General features: G+C 41.6%; 1 protein-coding gene across 6 annotated transcripts in view; it reads right to left on the reverse strand.

Annotated features, from left to right (window-relative positions):
* cnk (connector enhancer of ksr) overlaps positions 1–16,511 on the reverse strand; it is a 98,865-nt gene that overhangs the window by 48,158 nt on the left and 34,196 nt on the right. For 5 of the 6 annotated variants that reach the window (XM_076204388.1, XM_076204387.1, XM_076204386.1 and 2 more), the window contains exons 9-14: positions 16,195–16,375; positions 10,763–11,429; positions 9,533–10,219; positions 2,568–2,692; positions 2,154–2,289; positions 1,432–1,548 (exon numbers count right to left, since the gene is read on the reverse strand). In XM_076204388.1, coding sequence (XP_076060503.1) covers positions 1,432–1,548; positions 2,154–2,289; positions 2,568–2,692; positions 9,533–10,219; positions 10,763–11,429; positions 16,195–16,375 — 1,913 coding nt within the window. The remainder of the gene's footprint in view (positions 1–1,431; positions 1,549–2,153; positions 2,290–2,567; positions 2,693–9,532; positions 10,220–10,762; positions 11,430–16,194; positions 16,376–16,511) is intronic. The other variant, XM_076204389.1, reaches the window with a different exon arrangement.

The raw sequence follows: 16,511 nt of genomic DNA on the forward strand, positions 1-16,511 counted from the left end.
ATGCTCACTTCCAGCTTACTGTCACTCTCTCCCCTTGTACATCTCATCACCTTACTTTTGCCCACATTTATCTTCAGCTTCCTTCTTTCACACATCTTCTCAAACTCTGTCACTAACTTCCTCAATCCCTCCTCTGATCCTACTATAAGCGCAGTGTCGTCAGCAAACAACAACTGGCTCACCTCCCACTTTTCTCCATTTTCTTTAATCATCTCCAACCCCTGACCCACTATCCTTGCATTCACCTCTCACACTACCCCATCCGTGTATAAGTTGAACAGCCAGGGCGACATAACACACCCCTGACGAAGTCCCACCTTTACCTCAAACCATTCACTCTCTACATTTCTAATCCTAACACAAGCTCTACTACTCTCATAAAAACTCTTGACTGCTCTTAACAGCTTTCCTCCTATCCCATATATCTGCAGTACCTCCCACAGTGCCTTCCTGTCTACCCTGTCATAAGCCTTTTCCAGATCCATAAAAGCCCAAAAAACATCCTTACCTTTTTCTATAGCTTTCTCACATATCTGTCTTACCACAAAGATCTGATCTACACATCCCCTACCTGTCCTAAAACCACACTGTTCCTCACTAATTACTCCCTCTGTTCCTCTCCTAATCCTCTCAATTAAGACCCTCCCATAAGCCTTCCCAACTACACTCAACAAGCTGATCCCTCTGTAACTACTACACTCACACTTGTCCCCCTTTCCTTTGTAAAGCGGAACTATACAGGCACTCCTCCAGTCCTCTGACACTCTACCCTCTCTCCAACAAACATTAAATAACCTCACCAGCCAGTCCACCATAACTGTACCTCCTTTTTTTAGACATTCTGCATGGCATCCATCCACACCAGGTGCCTTACCTTCTCTCATCATCTTAACAGCTGCTTTCACTTTATCCTTCCTTATTTCTCCTCCATTTACCTCACTCATCACTCTCATTTTCTTAGCGCTTCCCACTGCAACTACCTTTCCCTCCCTATCCTCCTTCACATTTAGCTACTCCCTAAAATACTCTGCCCACCTTCCTCTCACTGCCTTCTTTTCCATTATCATCTCTCCATCTGCACCTTTTACCTTTTCTTCTCTACTTGATTCGCCTCCTCTTCCTCTTTAAATTTCCTTCCAAAACATCTTTTTATTACTTTCAAAATTTTCTGTCATACTCTTTCCCCATTTCACATCAGCTCTCCTCTTTGTTTCCTTTATCTTATGCTTAACTTCCTTTCTCTTTACTTTGTACCTCTCCTACGATTCCATACGATTATATTTGTGATAAGGATAATGTTCCTCTCACTAAATTCAAATTTGTTATGGGGCTTTAAAATATGCCTGAGTAGGGTGTGTGACACCCTCATCTAGTGTGGAGTGCTGAAGTATTTGCAAGACTGCATAACGCACACAAGAGTATTTTCATTACCTGTGGAGGACTGTAACTGTGTCTGAACCGAAATTGCTGACAGTCCCATCTGGCTCATCCATCGACTCATTTCTTCACTGGTACTGCACGCAAAGTAAAAGGTAGCACCACCTGCACCTAATGAAAAACAGCCTTTCAAAACCACAGAACTCTCATAATTTCAATCACCTTCATTAATGTTGTACATTGAACATATTTTTAACTATATTCTTAAAATCTCAGCAATAAATTCTACCTTATCCAACAGCTCCCTTCCCAACCCCATTCTCTACCTCATCTCCACATTTCTTTCTATCCATTTTAATAATACCTCTAATCTCAAAACCATTCAGTCTCTTTCTCTCTGCCTTCCTATTTGTAAAAAAGAGCAAAGTCATTTATCATATAAGAAAAGCATATATATATTTACTGACATTCAAGTCTAGACTGACACTAAGGTCTCTATCAACTTCAACTGCATTTCCTTTGGTTTTTAATACTATAAGTTGGTGACAAAGAAACAGTCATGCACTAATACAACATAGACAACAGTTCAATGTTTCCTCCCAGAGAGATCTATGGGATGGCCTATGGACTGTTGTCAGCTGGGTTTCCAGTGAAACTGATTTCAACAATTGTTCTTCTACTTCTGAACAATTAAATTGAAGTAAGGTTAAAAGACTTTTATCCTTCACTATATATCCACATTTCCCAACCAAGCTATCAGTACAATGTAAACTTACTTGAATGGTAAATCTTAAATGCAAATTTCTTGGATTTTACATCTGCTGCTGCTGGATACACATGAAAACCTGGTAAATACACCAGGGAGTCAGCCTTAATGGCATCTTTATCTCGATAGCCATACAAGATATTTTTCTGAAAAAGTAGGTTGAAGAGGTCACTAGCAGACATAACTTGGGAAATGGAAATAAATGCAAAAACAAAAACAACAAGGTTATAAAAGCACAAAGGTTTTTACTTGAAATGTCTATGTATCTACATACCAAAAGGCTTCCCCCTTATATGGGAAGTAACCACTTGAAATGTACCACTACATAAACAACCTTATTGAATGTCCTACAAAATATCTACAGGTATAGGCATATGCAACATTCCTATGTCTATTAACCTGGGGAAATGAAAATCAGCCCAACCTTTAAAACAAACCAACGTCTCTCCCAATGATGAGAGAGTAGAAAGGCCTTGCTATCCCGACGGCGGTATAGCCATCCTTGGTGGTCTCCTTGCCCAAGATCACGACATGAAATACGCCGATTACCTATAAAATATAATATATATATATATACATATATATGTGTATATGTATATATATATATATATATATATATATATATAAAATAACATATATATATAAAATATATATAAAATAACATAAGTAAATCATAAAATCCATGTACTAATACACATACACATATATACATAAAATAAGTAAATCATAAAATCCATGTACTAAAAATTAGCACACCTTTCATAAGAGAGGAAGAGTTTAAATGTCTTTGAGATGAAATGCCTGAGAAGTATGGTAGGAGTTACTTGGCTGGATTAAATGAGAAATAAGGTGAGGAGGAGAATGGGGGGTGAAAAGGGAGTAGGAGGAGAGTGGGGGTGAAAAGGGAGTTGGGAGATAGGGGTGATGAGAGAGTACTGTGATGGTTTGGACACATAGAAAGAATGAGTGAAGGAAGATTAGCAAAAGAGGTATGGAAGGCAGAGGTGGAGGGAGTAAACATGAGGGTACGACCAAGGATCAGATGGATGGATGAGGTAAAAGGGGCATTGGGAAATAGGGGAATATTTGTTTAGGAAGGAAGGGAGAAGACAGAAGATAGGGTTGAGTGGAGAATGGTTGTGTATGGATGATGCTGTGATGCATGGAAGGGAATGGGTTGGGGATGGTGGGGGAGTATGCATGAATGATATTTTGACACAGCCTTCTCTTTTTCTGCATGAGAGGATGGAGACAGGGTGGGTTTGCTGATAAAATGAAGCGGCCTTGCTGTGGATGTCCTGTGTTTTGCTGCATTGCTTCTGACCCAGGGCAGGCACAAGATGCAGGGATGACCCGTCATCCAGGAGGAGCCAAGAAAAGAGGGAGGTAGGGGTGGTGAATGGGAATGGAGTAGGTGGGGATGAAATGGGTGGGAGTGGATTTATGCCTTTTGACTTTGGCTGCCTCCCTTGTAAGGGAGAAAAAGCCGTTGGTGTATGTATACACATACATACATAAAATAACATGAATAATAAGTAAATCATAAAATCCAAGTATGAAAAATTTACACATCTTTCATACACTTTTCACTTAGGCCAGTGTTCATACACACACACATACATATGTGAAAAACTGATTCTCACTGCTTTGGACGCACTAGCATAGTGTGGGTGGCCCCTACCCAAGAGAAGCAAAAATCACAACATAATTAAATTGTGCTAAGGTAAGGCATTTCTAAAAGCCCTTCTGAAAGCCCTTATCGGAGGACTAAATACATCACATGACACCGGTGACCCCTTACTGCAATATGATTGGCCAAATGTGTTTTGATGTATTATCCATAGCACTTTCCCATCCTTCTTCAACAGGCATTCCCCTCTTCCCCAGAGCCCCTTTCACCCCATCCATCTCATCTCATCCTAGGTCGCCCCCTCATGTTCACTCCCTCCATATCTGCCTTCCATACCTCTTTTACTAGTCTTTCTTCACTCATTCTTTCCATGTGTCCAAACCATCCCAATACTCTTTCATCCACCTCACTTCATTTCTCACTCTATCCAGCCTAGTAACCCCTATCATACCTCTCAGACACCTCATCCCAAACACATTCAAACTCCTTCACTCCTCCTCTCTTATGTTCCATGCTTCTGCCCCATACAGTGCTGTTGGCACAATCAATCCTTCACACAATCTCCTCCCAACATCCATTCCCAAATGTCAATTCCCCATTACACTCTTCAATCCATCAAGGCATTTACTCGCTTCTCTTAATCTACATTCTACCTCCACCTCCACTCCACCCTTTCCTGCCACATTTGCACCCAAGTATCTAAAACTATCTACTTCCTCCAGTTGCTCTCCCTTAACCCCTTCCATACGGTGCCGCACACGTAGGCGTCATGGGGAGCGAGTGTATTCGCGAGGCTGCCATATCGGCGTCTTGATTATATTTATTGTAGTCGCCCCTCCATATTGACATTCTTTCTAATTCTTTTGTAATCGCATTTTCTATGGTTATCAAAATTCACGGGTGAAGAGAGAACGATCGATATAAGCGGTGACTATATTTTATGATGCGAGTATTATTACGACACGTCGTACGGCTGGCATTGGCTGCTGCCACCGAGATCTAAGTCCATGACGCCTACGTGTGCGGCACCGTATGGAAGGGGTTAATGCTCACTTCCAGTCTGCTGCCACTTTCACCCCTTGTACATCTCATCACCTTACTTTTACCCACATTTATCTTCAACTTTCTTCTTTCACACACTCTCCCAAACTCTGTCAACAACTTCCTCAATCCCTCCTCTGATCCTGCTACAAGCGCAGTGTCATCTGCAAACAACAGCTGGCTCATCTCCCACTTTTCTCCATTTTCTTTAAACATCTCCAATCCCTGACCCACCACCCTTGCATTTACCTCTCGCACCACCCCATCCATGTGTAAGTTCAACAGCCAGGGCAACATAACACATCCCTGAGGTAGTCCCACCTTTACCTCGAACCACTCACTCTCTCCATTTCTAATCCTAACACATGCTCTACTACTCTCCTAAATACTCTTGACAGCTCCTAGAAACTTTCCTCCTATCCTGTATATCTGCAAGACCTCCCACAGTGCCTTCTTGTCTACCCTGTCATAAGCCTTTTCCAGATCCATAAAAGCATAAAAAACATCCTTACCTTTTCCTATTGCTTTCTCACATGTCTGTCTTACCACAAAAATCTGATCTAAGCAACTTCTACCTGTCCTAAATCCACACTGCTCCTTGCCAATCACTCCCTCTGTTCCTCTCCTAATCCTCTCAATCAAGATCCTCCCATAAGCCTTCCCAACTGCACTTAACAAGCTAATCCCTCTGAAACGACTACACTCACACTTGTCACCTTTTCCCTTGTAAAGTGGAACTATACAGACACTCCTCCAGTCCTCCGGCACTCTACCCTCTCTCCAGCAAACATTAAATAACCTCACCAGCCAGTCCACCATCACTGTACCTCCTTTTTTTTTAGACATACTGCATGGCATCCATCCAGACCAGGCGCCTTATCTGCTCTCATCATCTTAACAGCTGCCTTCACTTCATTCTTCCTTATTTCTCCTCCATTTTTTCTCACTTATCACAGTCAATTTCTAGGCACTTCCCACTGCAACTACCTTTCCCTCCCTATCCTCCTTCACATTTAGCAACTCCCTTAAATACTCTGCCCATCTTCCCCTTACTGCCTTCTCTTCCATTATCATCTCTCCATCTGCACCTTTTATCTTTTCTTCTCTACTTGATTTGCCTCCTCTTCCTCTCTTAATTTCTTTCCAAAACATCTTTTTATTACTTTCAAAATTTTCTGTCATACTCTTACCCCATTCACATCTGCTCTCCTCTTTGCCTCCTTTACCTTGTGCTTTACTTCTCTTTTCTTTTCTTTGTACCTCTCATATGACTCCCTCGTCCTATTTTGTAACCAATCTGTGAAAGCTTGCTTCTTCTCTTCTACAACCTTCTTTGTTTCCTCATCCCACCATTCACTACCCTTCCTTCTATTTCCTCCTGTCCTTTTTGTTTCACACACCATCTTTGCACATTTTGTGACTCCCTCCTTGAACCATCCCCATTCCTCCTCCACTCCTAGCTCTAGTCTATCCTTCACTCCCTCCCTCTCCTCTCTCAGCTTCTTCTTGTACTGCTCCTTTTCCTTTTCATTTAAAGAGTTCACTCTAAGCACCTCCCTACCTTTTGTCCTTTTCCTCTTTCTCCATCTATCCTCCACTCTCAACTTACCTTCCACCAAAAAATGATCTGATATTCCCCCACTCTCTCCCCTAAGCACATGTACATCCTTAACTCTTCCTATTATACTCCTATCTACCACTACATAGTCCATTAAAATGCTCTATCTACCACCCTTCCATCCACCACCCTATCCCATGTGTACTTATGCTTGACTTTCTTCTGAAACACTGTACTTGCTATCATCAACTCTCTAGACACATCTCCACCATTAACTCTCCACTACGATTCTTTCCTGGAACTCCACATTTCCCAACCACTCCATCAATTGGTTCATTTCCTACCCCAGCATTAAGGTCTCCCAATACTACTACATTAACTTTCCTCCCTAATCCCTCTATGCACTCATTTAAATCTATCCAAAAAGCCTCCCTTTCTTCTACACTCTTCTCACTACCAGCCCCATATGCACTTACAAAAACCCACATCTCCTTTCCCAGTTTCACCTTCATCCACATTATCCTTGAGGAAACCTCCTTCTACTCCACTACACATTTACCTATCTCTTCACTTACTAGTATAGCCACCCCTTCCCTCTCTCTCCCTCTCTTCATTCCTGAATACCTTCCAATTACACTCCCAAACTCATACTCGCCCTTCCCTCTCATATATATATATATAATCAAGACGCTGATGCCAGCATCCTTGTACAAACACTATACAAGATTTTAAGATAAAATTTGATGCATAGAGATACAAAGATGGGTCACCACAAGCATAGCTCCCTTCCCGTATGTTACAACTAGGTAAATACAACTCGTGCCTCATGACACCTACATAGGTATCTTTGTACTGAAGTGGTTAAGAATCTGCCCTTTGGGGCTACAGAGAGTACAATATTTAGTCCTATCCCTGTCACATTATTTTTTCACCTTTTGCGACTCAAGTGGGAACATTGGTGGCAGTATTATTTCCCCCCTACCAAAGGGTTCAGTGAAAAAGGAAATTTTTATGCACAGAAGTGGTACTGGACAGTATTAAGACTGACCATTTTGTCAGCCCCCACTATTCTTTAGTATTTCTCAAACATATCTCAAGTGGATGATGTGGGAGGGTATCCATGTAATGATGCAACAGGGGTAAACCACCTTCAGCTGTTGGGTCCTGCTATGGAGGTGCTGTGCTTTACTGCACTGATTCTACCTGAGCAGTTGATAGGGGACAGTGATGCCCTTTCATTCACATGGAGTTAAGATAAAAGGGACAATATATGGGTATGGGATGGGTGAAGGATGAATGTACCTTTGCTGGGCCACCCTCCTTATAGGGAGAAAAAAGCCTTTAGGTATATATATGTATGTCTGCATGAATAAACCAAGACATATCCACACATCACAATTTAGTGAGACCAAAGGCGTACCTGCAGAATAAGTGTCAGTCATCTCCCACTGCCAATCTTCAAAATTCAACATCTTCACCTCCACCTGAAGGTACCCAAGGGGCTAATACTCTGTTTCTGGACTGTGCTCAGGCTATCTATCAACTTTAACTGTTCCTTTCACCCATTAGGAGAGCTGACAACTGGCAACTGCTCCTCTCTTACTATCATAAGCCAACAATATAGAAACTAATGGACCACAAGGTACCAATCCTAAGTTTATTTCTCTAAAATCTATGGGGGAGTCCAAGGACTACTGCCAGCTACTGTCAAGTTGCAGGTTTCCAGTGAAACATATACATACATATATCAAAAGCTTTTTTCCCCCTTATAAGGGAGGTAGCCAAAAAACAAAGGCATAGAAACAACTCCCACCCATTCCATCCTCATCACACTCCACTTCCCTCCACACTCTCCCTTCCCTCTTATCTTGGCACCTCCTGGATGATGGGTCATCCCTGCATCTCGCCCACTGCCCTGGGTCAGAAGCAGTGTCACAAGACACCACACATCCACAGCAAGACACACTCCATCCCCTCATGCAGAAAAGGTGAAGATGGGAAGAAATCCCTTTAGGCTGTGTCAAATTATTTCTCCTACTTACTCCCTCACCCCCATCCACCACCCACTCCACCTCATGCATCACAACATCATCCATATACAACCATTCTCCATTCACCCCTGTCTTCTGTCCTCTCCTTTCCTTCTTCAACAGACATTCCCGTCTTACTCAAAGCCCCTTTTACTCTATCCATCCACCTCATCCTAGGTCACCCCCTCATGTTCACTTCTTCCACATCTGCCTTCCACACCTTTTACTAATCTTTCTTCACTCATTCTCTCCATGTGTCCAAACTATCCCAATACTCTTTCATCCACCCTATCTCCCAACTCACTTTCCAGCCCTGTTCTCCTCACCTCCTCATTTCTCACTCTATCCAGCCTAGTATTCCCTATCATACTTCTCAGACACCTCATCTCAACTTATGGAAACAATTAATCATTAATGCCACAATAATATAGGTAGTGGGAAACAACTTTTTTCAATAAATCTGTATCAATAAACTATAGATTATAGCTGAAGTTCCAATGACAACTGGCTGCATTAGGTGGCCCTATTAGATGGTCATGAGAGAATCATCTGTCACCTACCCTTAAAACCCATCAACATCTTCACCCATACAACTTAAACAACACTTGTGACATGCAGGAATGCCAAAGTTTTCCTGAGGGATGCAGGTCTGTTTACCCAAACAAATTAAGCTCATAAAACAACAAATTCCATTCAAATGTTTGAAGTTCTCTATAAAGAAAATTGGAGCAAGTGTTAACAACTTGGTTACCATGCATCTGAAACCTGGAAGATCAATTTTAAACTAACATGATTATATTTTGATACAAGACACATATACAAAAAGAAAAGTAGATTACTTCCACAACTATCATGCACTCTGATTTTTTTTTAATAAATATATAAACAAACACATAAATAAAAAGTAAACCATGACATACCCATATACCATAATTCAATTATATTAATCTTACAGTACATATAAGCTTTCTATTTTACAAAAATTAAATGACAAGTATTTATCTACAAGAGATGTTAAACAGAAAACAAGGTTTAATGAAATTAAAATAACTAAGAGAAAGTACTGAAAATAAAGCTAGTCTTGTGTCAGCTTCAATATATACCAATATACAAAAACATGTAAGTCTCACCCTGGTCTACTAATATTCCACATCGCCATACAGAAGGGGAACTACTTCTGCCTTCCCGTAGAACCACTCCAGCAGTTTGAGAGGTGGAGGTGGAGGAGGAAGAGGAGGATGAGGGGGAAGAAGTGGAGGAGGAGAAGGTGGCAGATGTGGTGGTGGTGGTATTGGTGGTGGAGGAAGAGGAAGTGGCACAGTTATTTCCTGAAGTGCCATTCTCATCTTCCATCCCAGTCAATCCACTCTTTCCTCCTCCACTGCTACTTCCCTCTCCTGGACCAGCCTCAAATGGCTTGTGGGGCATGTGCAAAGAGCATGACTTCTGAGATGCATGTGATGAAGATGTGGTCTGAGAAGCAGGGAGTGACTCACATTTGTGTGATGTGGGTGATTCCTGTGGTGAGGTCTGAGTCAAATGTGATTTGTTCAGTTGCCAAGAATCTGAACCAACCAAGCACTGTTCACTCCCATCAACTGAGGACAAAGTTATTGTGTGCTGTTCTCTACAGTCTGCAAGTTTTGTTGGTACTGCTTGTATGTGAACTGAAGCATTTCCTTCCTTCTCTGTTGCCAAGTTATTGTGATTTGTCTGTGTAGCTGGTTTACCACTTGGAGTGCCAGATTTACCATCACCACTAATATTAGTACTACCACTACTGATTCCATCACCACCACCAACTTTCCCTCCCACATCTGTACAGATATAAAGGAAGTATATTAGTTCAAGAATGAACTTTTCAATTTCTTAGCATTTAATACAGGAAGTATATTAGTTCAAGAATGAACTTTTCAATTTCTTAGCATTTAATACAAGAGAAAAAAAAAATGTGAATATTATAATGAATTAACCTGAAACTATTTTTCAGTACCCTAATAAATGAGTGGAAAAAAATCTATTTGCTGCCTTTTGCTAATCTGGCAAACATATACTCCTTTATTACTCATGAGTAGTCAATGTATGTATCTTGGATTTCGCTGAATATTTAATGCTTCACTTTCTCTATTTTATCCAAGGGCCTCCTTCCCCTTATAAGGGAGATGCCAGTCATTATTTGTCTCTCCATCTTTATGTGCCCATTTCACCTAAAAACTATTTAAGTTATTCCATCAGTCTTTAACAAACAAATTCTTGCCAAGTTAGTGTAAGGCAACTATAACATGTTAATTAATGATAACAAATTACAAGCTCAACAACTCTTCAATTGCAATCTACAATTATTAATAATATTAACTCACCACAACCTGTCCTTGTTTCTGTTTTCCCAGCAGCTCTTGGTGAAGGTGAAAGGTTACTACTGGCATTTGATGAGGTTCTGCTGATATTGAGCTGAGAAACAGTCTCCTCCCCTTCCATGTCATAGGCTGGGGTGCTGTGACTCTTGTCCAGCTTGGGCCGATCCTCTGAGAACTTCCAGAGTGAACGCCCCTCCAGGGGTGAGTCAGGCACTTTTGATGTTGGAGAGATGTCAACATAACTTGGCGATGAAGGCTGAGCTCCCTTGGAGATATAACCTGAGTTTAGGGAAGTTGTTTCACTGGCCAAACCCTTTGAGTCTATTGGTCTTCTTGACAGTGGTATAGTCGGAGGGCCAAGGTGGCTAGCAGGTTGCCTTGGAGGCAGAGGAATCACATTAACAACCTTTTTATCTTCCTTCTCAGCACCTTCCTCTCTCTCACTCTCCTCAGCAACTGATTCCTTCATTTGAGCTAATTTCTCTGATAAGGCTGGTCCCCCATTCTGTTTTTTCTCTGTACCAATACAAGTATATGGTCTCAATCCCCTCTGCTCAGATCCTGATCCAGACCGAATATGAACATCATCTGAAGAATCCATTGAGGCATTAAGCCTCTTTTCACAAGATGGGTTGGGACCATATCGCACTCCACGTAGACCAATCAGCAACTGGAAACACACAATTACCTTATTAGATACATGTTTGCATCACACAAAGTCATGAAATGGGGTAGTGTGAGGGGACTAGGAATCTCTCTCTAAGTCTCTTTTGCAAAGCATCAAGGTGAAAGAGGGTTTGGGAAGTAAATTTCAACCAGAATCCTAGTAGCTAGGTTTTTTAACATACAGTACAAGCTTAATACAATGAACTAATTCAGCCAAGGCCAATTTTGGTATTGAGAAATCTTTACTATCAACAGTGTTTCTTATTCAAACTCTCCTCCTCCTCCTTGTGCACTACTTTATTAGCTCTTTTCCTACATGGCGCACATCTCTGCTATATCCCTCAAGGCAAACACAAGTTTTCTATGATTCTTTTTGAAGGCAAGATCTCACTAGAACATTCATACATACACTTACTGATGGGCCTTTTACCCTTTATAAGTGGCCAAGTCAAAGCATACACCCACCCACCCACATCTATCCAAAAACTCGTTAAGTGTCCCTCCCATCTTGGCACCTCATGGATCAAGGGTCATTCCTGTCCCCTGCCATACTGCTCGAATCAAATCCAATGCAGCTACACCAGGGCCTGACAGCAGTGGAAATAATGATTTAACCTTATCAATTAATTTTAAGGCAATCACCCCAACCTCTTCCACTTGAAAATTTTATGGAGCAGTCAAGAAAAATATCTCTAAACCATGTCATTTCCTCATCCATTTACAACTACTCTCCAATCTCTACTATCTTTTGCACTCTCATTTCCTTGCTTGAACATTCCCCTTGTATACAATACCCACCCCTTTCACACCATCCACCCACCTCATTCTTGCACTACCCCTTAAGTTCACTCCATCCACTTCTGCTTTCTAATATACATATATAATTACTAATCTTCATTCTTTTCATATGCCCAATCCATCTATCTTGGCATTCTTGATCAACCCTGTCTGCCAGTTCTTTCCACAGTTGCACTGCCTCATCTCTACATTTCTCATTATCAATCCCTATTAGAGATATTTTGACACAGTTCGAAGGGATTTCTCCCTGTCTTCTCTTTTTCTGCTCCCCCTGCCTAACCCCAACAACATCATGGAGAGTGGTCGGAACCTTTGGCTCTGACCAACTTCCAATCATCATCACCACCAAAACAAGATGCACCCCAGTTGGCCACAGACACACTTAACCCAATTACAAGAGAGCTAACTGGGAATCTTTTATTGAAGAGACAGAACAACATTTTGAAACACTTAACAGTACACCAATCACAAACATAAACAATGCTGTGCACACTTTTAATACAATCATACAAAATGCAGACAAGAGATACATCCCTAGAGGCAACAGAAAATCACACAACCCCAACTTCACACCAGAAATCCAAAGCCTCATCAGACAATGTGACACACTTAAACACGGTACCCCCACACCTATCCCTCAAAACATAGCAGACCAAATACAAACACTAAACACTGTGATTGCCAATAAAATACATGAACAAAAAACACAAAATAGGCAAAACTTTATCAATACACTTGATCACAAAACAAACACCAGCAAATTGTACAAAACACTCAACAGCATTACACTATCCAACAGTAACACTACACGCTCTCACGCAGCAATAATCACAACAACAGATAATCTACCCTCAAACAGACAACAAGCAAACGCACTCATACGTCCTTTTGCACAGACAAGCCATCTCACTTCTCACCCTGACGACCGACGCACCATTCGACGTAAGAAAGACTTTCCCACAGACTCAGACTATATACCCTTCATAGACAGTCAGACAAAACTCATAATACATAGTCTCAAGCACTCATCTGCCTGTGGCCCTGATAACATAAGCAACATCCACCTAAAACACATTGGACCACAAGGTATACACGCACTCACAAACATTGCAAACTACAGCTATTCACACAACACTATACCCGACATCTGGAAGCATGGTAAAATAATCACCATTCCAAAACCGAACAAAGACCCAACAATCCCAACATCGCACCGCCCAATCACACTTCTCTGCACCCCCTCTAAAGTCATTGAACGGCTAATACTTAAACTTGTCACACCACATATTCCCCTTGCTGACTCACAACACGGTTTTAAGCCACTACACTCCACAAACACTCTTCTGACAAACCTCACACAAAGAATTTTAGATGGCATCAATTCAGATAGGCCCCACCAAAGAACACTTCTTATAACATTAGACATTAGTAAAGCTTTTGATGCTATCCCCCGCCACAACCTAACAAATAAAATATATAACACAGACATGCACAATAACACCAAAAGATGGCTGGCCAATTATCTGGCAGGTAGGAATGCTTACGTGTCATATAATGGCCAATCATCGCACATCAGAAACATTAAGAACGGAGTACCACAGGGCTCAGTTCTATCCCCCACACTATTTAATCTATACATGCATGACTTACCCACGCCAGACACCTCAGAAATACAAATCTCTTCCTACGCAGACGACATAACAATCACATGCACACATCGTAACACAGACAAAGCTGCAGAAATAATCCAGCCATACCTTGACACACTCAACACATGGTTCATCACAAACAGACTCAAAATAGCTCCAACCAAATCTACAGCAACACTTCTCACAAACTGGACAAAAGAACACAAATACATACCTCATCTCTACATCAACAACACTCTAATACCACACACAAACACACCGAAAATTCTTGGTGTAACATACGATACATCCATGTCTTTCAAACAACACATCACAAACATAAAAAACAAATGCACACCCAGACTTAACGCACTTAAGTCAATCACTGGAACAACATTTGGACAAAACAAAGAAACCAATATAACAATATACAAACAATGCATACGCTCAGTGTTGAATTATGCGAGTCCTGCATGGGCTCCTAATCTCAGTGAGACACACCACAACACCCTTCAAATCATACAAAACAAAGCCCTAAAAACAATTACAGGCTGCACAAATACAACACCTACAGACCATTTACACCATGAAACAAAAGTCCTCAAAGTCAAGGACCACCTCGACATGAGAGGCACACAAACACTTGCCGCAGCCACCACAAACACATCACACCCGCTACACTACATAGCAGAACACCCACACACACCAAGAAACATTAAAACAACACCCAAAGACCTTTATCACACACAGATACTCTCTTCTCTTCCTCCACAACCACCAAATACCAGCCTCCGGAAACATATTCATAATCATATCACTCACCGCTCCATTAACACACTGAAAGACAACACACTGCTGCATGCCAGACCCCTGATATCCACCCTTCTGAATCCTCTCTCCCACGAAAGGACAGAGTCCACTTGGCCAGACTGCAGTGCGGTCACCACCCAGCACTTCTAAGCTACCAGAAGAGGCTGGATGACCGCATTGTGAACAGCTGCCCAGGATGTAACACTTCACCCCATACCATACAACACATAATGGAAGACTGCATTATACACAATCATGCACGCAAACAACACAACATACACTCTATAAAGGATTTGTGGGAAAACCCAGTTTCGGCTATGGCATTCCTTGGGGAGACGGGACTGCTTGGACAGACAGTCTAGGGAACGATAACAACAACAACAACCCTGTCTGCCAGTTCTTTCCACAGTTGCACTGCCTCATCTCTACATTTCTCATTATCAATCCCTATTAGAGATATTTTGACACAGTTCGAAGGGATTTCTCCCTGTCTTCTCTTTTTCTGCGTGAGGGGACAGAGAGGGGAGTCGCTGTGGATGGACTGTGTCTTACTGCATTGCTTATGACCCAGAGCAGTGGGTGAGATGCAGGGATGACCTGTCATCCAGGAGGAGCAAAAATGGGTGGGAGTGGAATTGTGCTTTTTGACTTTGGCTACCTCCCTTGTCTGTCTGTCTATCTATATATACACCAAGAGCTTCTCCCCCCTTATAAGGGGAGATAGCTAAGTCAGAGGCTTGTGCCTATTCCCACCCATTTCACTCCCCCTCCACCACCCTTTCCACCCTCTCCCATCTCAGCTCCTCATGGATGATGGGTCATCCCTGCATCTGCCAACTGCCCTGGGTGAGACACAATGCAGCAAGACAGAGTACATCCACAGCTTGGCCACTTCACTTAATAGGAGACCTCCCCCTCTCCATCCCCTTATGCAGAAAAAGAGAAGATGAAAGAATCTCTTCAGGCTTCATCAAAACATTATTCACACATAAGCACCCTCTAGCCTCCATTCATGCAAGGGGGAAAAAATCCCTTGGTATATGTATGTATTAACCACACCTAACTTCTTAAAAAAATTCTTCTCAAACATCTGTAGGCTCTTCTTTTCTGCATCCTAATTCAAACTTCCCACTCTATACAGCACCTTTCTTTTTCATTCATCTCCAAATATCTATTTTCCATGACACTTTTCATTCTTCCCAGAGATTTACTTCCTTCACCCGCTGCTACATGTGACCCCAAATGCTCTCCACTTCCTCCAGCTTCTCACCCTTGAAACTCACATACAATATGTTTCAAATTCTATAAAAGGCATATGCTTCAATGGTATGAAAAAAATGATGAGAACATTATGAAAATACTGTATAGAACCAAGTTTATTGCTTCAGTGACTGCAGCACCAGTTTTGCTTCAATACAAAAGTTTTTATAGTTATGTATCCCTTTTGTATATGGGGGATTTCCAGTATTTTCAATTTTCAAAATCATTGTTCTATAAAAAATGTCAATCAAATTTAAAATCAAGGATATTTACTTCATCTACACTGTAAGTAGGTCGGTTTGTAGCCCCTGGAATAGTAGCTCGCCGCTGCACTGGAATTCTGGGTTTGGGATGGTAAAGACGTACACTTGAAGCCCCTACTGCTGTGTCATCATCCGAAAGGAAGGGATCATCGTCAAATTCACTGTCAACCTCATCAGATGCTGGTGTATCACTGTTGGTAAAGGAAAGAAAATGATAAAATTGGGGTATGAATACCAGGACTTACATAAACATATATACTGTGTCTTGCTGAACTGATTTTGACCTTAGTAGTGTGGTGAATGACCCTTCATTCGTGAGATGCCAAG

This window comes from Oratosquilla oratoria, chromosome 21 (assembly GCF_046742065.1).
Source record: "Oratosquilla oratoria isolate Oo_2021 chromosome 21, ASM4674206v1, whole genome shotgun sequence".
Lineage (NCBI taxonomy): Eukaryota > Metazoa > Arthropoda > Malacostraca > Stomatopoda > Squillidae > Oratosquilla > Oratosquilla oratoria.